The sequence below is a fragment of the Capsicum annuum genome, chromosome 2, assembly GCF_002878395.1.
Source record: "Capsicum annuum cultivar UCD-10X-F1 chromosome 2, UCD10Xv1.1, whole genome shotgun sequence".
Classification (NCBI taxonomy): domain Eukaryota; kingdom Viridiplantae; phylum Streptophyta; class Magnoliopsida; order Solanales; family Solanaceae; genus Capsicum; species Capsicum annuum.
In genome coordinates this window covers 31,899,562-31,905,561 of record NC_061112.1, presented here as the reverse complement: position 1 = coordinate 31,905,561, position 6,000 = coordinate 31,899,562, and the positions used below count along the sequence as shown (strand labels likewise).

General features: G+C 34.3%; 1 protein-coding gene across 3 annotated transcripts in view; it reads left to right on the top strand.

Annotated features, from left to right (window-relative positions):
* Positions 1 to 454: 454 nt before the first annotated feature.
* LOC107857986 (3beta-hydroxysteroid-dehydrogenase/decarboxylase) overlaps positions 455 to 6,000 on the top strand; it is a 48,648-nt gene continuing 43,102 nt past the window's right edge. Inside the window, exons 1-6 of one of the 3 annotated variants that reach the window (XM_047405604.1) lie at positions 455 to 995; positions 2,755 to 2,844; positions 2,972 to 3,105; positions 3,191 to 3,361; positions 3,560 to 3,685; positions 5,004 to 5,083. In XM_047405604.1, the coding sequence (XP_047261560.1) occupies positions 761 to 995; positions 2,755 to 2,844; positions 2,972 to 3,105; positions 3,191 to 3,361; positions 3,560 to 3,685; positions 5,004 to 5,083 (836 nt within the window). In that variant the 5' untranslated portion in view covers positions 455 to 760. The remainder of the gene's footprint in view (positions 996 to 2,754; positions 2,845 to 2,971; positions 3,106 to 3,190; positions 3,362 to 3,559; positions 3,686 to 5,003; positions 5,084 to 6,000) is intronic. The other 2 variants (XM_047405600.1, XM_047405608.1) reach the window with 2 other exon arrangements.

Sequence of the window (6,000 nt, the reverse complement as noted above, 5' to 3'; positions counted from 1 at the left end):
AGGACTTTCATATCTAGGATAGAGTTGGGGGAGTCGCACACACGATTCTATAATTTGGACTATACAAGAATTTACACAATCATTAATCTAATAACTCAATATCAATAATATTTTATCATTCAATTTTATCAATTAAATCGGGTTTTGCACACTTATAGCCACAAATAACTTATAATACCAAATTAAATATTAAACTTAAATAATTCTTATTTGTTCAAAATTGATTCCATGCAGTTCACAAATCGCATAATATATTACTCCTTTCATTTTAGAACAAATGAATTATTGAGTATTTATTGATGTTTCAAAATAAGTAAATTATTAATTTTTTTTTTTCAAAATTATCTTTATAATTTGATAAGCAAAAAAGACTGCAACATTTTCTTTTTTGATAAAAGAAATCAAGGATAAAAATAAAAATTTATATTAAATTTATATTTTTAATATTTTTTTTAATTTACGTGTCAAAATTCAATAACTCATTTATTTCGAAACGAGCATGTATATTACAATGTCTCTTTATTCGTCTCAACATTTCTCCATCTTTAAGCCCCAAATTTGTGGTAGAAACCCTAGAAAAACTATGGGATTATGAGATTGGGGCGATTCAAAGTGCTCCCTCGTTATCGGTAGCTGCAACAATTTGAACTAGGAAGACAGAAAAGATACGTATGTGGGTGCATTGCCTCCTACTTATCTTGGGAGATGCATGAGTCATTTATAGTTACATATAATAAGTGATTGATTGATTGGAATAGGAATGGCTGATGTGCAAGAGAGGTGGTGTGTGGTGACAGGAGGAAGAGGCTTCGCTGCTCGGCATTTGGTGGAAATGCTGATTCGATACGAAATGTTTCATGTTCGTATTGCAGATTTAAGTCCATCCATTAAGCTCGATCCTGACGAGGAGGAAGGCACTGTTGGAAAAGCTTTGCGATCAGGCCGTGCTCATTATGTATCCATGGATCTTCTTCACAAGTCCCAAGTACTCAAAGGTCTTAATATTCTTATTCCTATTTTCTTATTTTAATAACCGTGATGTCCTGTCCAGCTTGTGTGAACCTCCACTAATTCCACGTGTACCTGACCACCAATGTTTGGATAGATAACAAGAAATGATCTACTCTACTCCCTCCGTCGTAATTTAGACGATGTACTTTGGCCGGTTACGGTGTTAAAAATATGTGAAGACTTTTGAAATTTGTTGTCTAAAATAAGTTATAGGTGTTTGTGTGGCTATGAATCATTTTCATTAAGGGAGAAATGACATTTTAAAGTTGAATTGTTGCTGAATATAAAAATGTATAAAGTGTGTCATATAAATTGGGGCAGAAGGAGTTGTATTTTTGACTCCGCTGAAATTTGAACCTAATATCTCATATTGATTACTAGATAACACCCTCGAGTGCGCCCGGTTTTATTTACTTAACTTGCTCCTGACTCTTTAAGTTGCTCCTGACAGCCAATAAAATACATTTTTGGCTTCTCCAAATGAGATTAATCACCTTCTCTGTCCTCTAACCCAAGACATTCGTGATATTTACAACCTCTAGTTCTAAATATTTCTATTTGTGTAAAAGATAAATTATGGAGTATTGGAATGAGATAAGACAAAATAGAGCAGAACACACATAGAGGATACATATGACCTACCCATTTAGTTTGGGATTGAAGTGTAGTAGTAGTTATTATTGCTGCTTTTGTTTTTCCTTAAAACATTCTTTAATTCATTAATTTGTGTTGTTTTCTAAGTTTATCCATTGTATACATTATAAGAGCTATAGACGTCAAAACTTTGCCAAAGCAGATCATAGTGTTAGCAGGTCTATCTGCTTCCAGTAATGCATGACATTGGTGTAAGAGAAGACTGAACCAGTTCTTCTGTTCATCACCTTTGTCTTTATCATAGAACACAAGCTTTTGTCCGTATTGATTATAAACTGATGTAAGTTAAGTTAGTGAGAAAACTATTCATTGTATGAACCTGAGAAAATGATCAGCTTATTTATTATCGACCGGCATTTGGTCCTGTTTTCAGCATTTTGGCTCGAAGAGTAAAAAATGTGGAACTTCCATATGTACATCAAATATCATCTATTCCTTCATTCCCATATCGATTCAATTAGAGTAATATATGCCTCTTAATGTTTCCCCTGTAAATTTAATTTAGTAGCTATATTAGCAACATATTTTTGATTTTTTGATGGGTAAAGTGTAATTTTATTTATAGAACCAGCATAAATGTTACGATACAATTGCTTGTTTGATGGGTAATGTGTAGCTTTTATTTATTGAACCAACATAAGTATCAGTTATACATTTGTAGATTCCATGAAGTGCTAACATATATCTTTTAAATGTCTATGCTTAGAAATACATTACAAATCTATTAGAGAGCCATTGAATTTGCTGATTTAAATAACTTGGTGTCTAGCTGAAAATTGAAAAATTTAGTTTATCATGGGTATAGTCGTATAGAAGTTTTGAAGGAGGTTGGCAGTGCTTCCAGTTATGGTTTCTGATCCTTATACACCTTTAAAGTTTAAATGACATTCCATGCACTTTTAACCATAGTATGAACGCAAAAATGTGAATTTCAACATTTGAGACTGTTACGAATAAAATTAACCTGGTATCAAGCATGTTGCCATATTATGACACAGATTGTCCAAGACCATCTTCTTTTGATTGAAATATTCAAATAGCCTTTGTGAAGTTATGTAGTGTCATAAATCTTCAATTGGTAACTTGCAGCATGTGAAGGAGCCGAGGTTGTCTTCCACATGGCTGCTCCAGATTCATCCATCAACAACCACCAGCTTCATCATTCCGTTAATGTTCTAGGTATTGTTCATAATTAGGGAAAGCTTTCATTGTCAGAAATTTGACTTGTTAGTGAATTTTCTTGTTTGGCTTCCTGTTTCCTGTATGAGAGTTTTACATACCTCTTTTCTGTTGATCAAATATAAAGGGACCAAGAACATCATTGATGCTTGTGTTGAGCTAAAAGTGAAGAGACTTATTTATACCAGCTCTCCCAGTGTGGTGTTTGATGGAGTTCATGGTATTATCAACGGGGATGAATCACTGCCATATCCTTCTAAGGTATAGACTTAGTTTCCTGTTTATTATGCAAATATATAAATCAGGTTTGTCTATAAACATACTTTGTCACTGATAATGTTTTCAGCATAATGATTCCTATTCTGCTACTAAAGCTGAAGGAGAGGCTCTAGTTATCAAGTCTAATGATACTAAAGGGCTCCTGACCTGCTGCATTAGACCTAGCAGTATTTTTGGCCCTGGCGACAGGTTGTTGGTTCCATCACTAGTTGCAGCTGCAAGGGCTGGAAAATCTAAGGTGATTATCTAGTTGGTCATATTTATTGTTCAGTCTCTTGATTAGAAAATGTGTCTTGAGGATTTTACTACTGGTTCACTATTGATTTTTTTTGTTTGTCCAAATTATTTGTAATAGTGAAAGGGTGATGGATTTTAAATGTCTTCTATTCTCTATCCACTATTTGAATGATTTTTGATGACTTGTTTGATTCTACAGTTCATTATTGGTGATGGCAACAACATGTATGATTTCACTTACGTAGAAAATGTCGCGCATGCTCATGTATGTGCCGAACGAGCTCTTGCATCAGGGGGTGCAGTTGCAGAAAAAGCGTCTGGCCAGGTAACATTTCTAATATTTTTGTTTTCTACTTTTTGTATAAGCAGCTGCTATGATCTCATGTTTTGCCTTATGCTTTTGATCTAATGTATCCTATGTTGCTCGGACTCTTCAAAAATGTTGATGCATGTCAGATCCTCCAAAACTGGTGCATTTTTGGAGGATCCAATATGAATGCTGCAACATTTTTGGAGTCCATAGCAATTGTGTTTTGACTTGTGAAGTTGTTGCCACCATATGGAAGTATCCAGGATCATGCGATGCAATAGAAATTCTTGGGTTGGCCAATAGAATAAAAAATGAAAATCTTTGAATTGCCATTGGAGTCCCTTTCTTTTTGTATCTTCGAATTGCCATTGAAGTCCCATTCATTTTTGTACTTGGCCTCATTTTGACATGTGATTAATGTCACAATAATATTAAGATGAATATTATGTCTTGCAGCAACGGAAGTTGAATTATCAATCTTTGGTTTTAATTGAAAAATCTCAGATCAAGGTTTAGCAAATGTTTATACTGCATCATACGACTCCATAGGTTTGTGAAGCTCATTATTTTCGTTTAGGTCCATTTGGCTTCTGGGTTCCTTTTTTCGCTTAATATATCATATTAATTGGTGTTTTCCATGAAGGACTAGATGCCCTAGGTCATTTAACTATTTAAGGGTCATTGACTATTGTGTGATAATATGTAAGTTTTACTTCTTTGGTAGGCAGAGGTTTCCTCATCATCTCACTTGTCTTAATATTGTTCTTTTCTTCTCTGACAATGCATTTAAAGAGTACAGACTTGACACATTGCTAGTTGTATGGAACTATTATAAAAGTTTATGTTGTAACACAGATTATACCGGTCGTTGTAGTTGAAAGCACTTATTCATCCATTATTATCTAGCTTACAGTTTCAGCAATCAAATAATAGACTTTTCTTGTAGTCATTTTCGTTAGCTGTTTAGGGAGCTTCCTTACTTGGTTTAAGTCATAATATTTGCCTTCTTCCTCCTCTTCTATACAATTATACAGTAACGATCAAATAAGAGCACCTTTGTCATCTTCCTTTTCTCTATCAAGTTTGGGAACTTCCACCCTAGTTAGTCATAATTTTCTTCACTCCCTTCCCTGTGTTATTATAGTTAACACCTCTATGTGAGGAAAGGGTATATATGAAAATGGTCATATTGGCCATGCAGACGTATGAGTAAACAATGACTTCTTATGTTATCAAATTTCCTCAGAGAGGAACATATTAGGATTTTTTTTGCTATATTTTCGATGTTAGCTCTCTTGAATAATAAAGCCTTGATAAAAAATGCTGTCGGCAGGCGTATTTTGTCACAAATATGGAGCCCATAAAGTTTTGGGAGTTTGTTGCACTTATTCTTGAAGGTCTTGGCTACGAAAGGTATTCTTATTTTATGGCTCTGGTTTTGTCAGAAAATTTTCCCTACACAATTCTTTGCCTATCTGTTTTCTCTGGATCCCTTTGTGGTCTTAATATGAAAAACACTCTAAAACTTGTTCTAGTATAATTCCTACTTTACAGATGTCTGGAGTTTTATCCTGTGTTGCGTGAGTCCTTCATTTGTCTTGACATACCTGTGTCTAAACTCTTAATGGGTCTGATAAGGGTGTGGGTACTTCGTATGATGTCTTCAAGATATACTGAAAATTAGCAAAATAAGTCGACATACCTGTATCAGATACTTCCACAACATACCAAATACTTACCTGTAAATGAGTCTGAGAAACATAGAGTTTACCTACTGTATACGTTTTGTGATTTGGAGATCAGTTTTACCAAAAACGTTCAAGTACATAAACAGTGGAGAAGGCATCCTGTCACGTAGAACCAGGGAGAACCAGGGAGAGACATATTCCTGAAAAGCTTTTAAGTTCTTGCTGTTTATGACGTGTAGCTCCCACGAAATCAAGTAATTACAGAAATCACTTGCTGGAGCATTTTGGGGCCTAATTTTGATTTTTACAACTTATAGAGCAGAGCCTCTATTTTTTTTTTTTGATAAAACAGAACCTCTATTATGCAAAAATTCTGTCTTACTGGGCTATAGTAGAGGGGTTCCACAAATTATGGTGGTATATTTAATTTCGATGATGACCACCAACTATGAGGCATCTTAATTCTCTACATCAGAAGCAAATAGAATGTCTGTCTTAATATATGGTTTGCTATGCTTGGTTTTACTGCTGACTAAAAAAAGTAGATACTAAAATTGTTAAATGGCCTACTTCCAAGTGATTCTTTTTTCTTCTTCCAGGTACTTTAGCTTGACAACGAATATAACCTGTATAATCTGATAC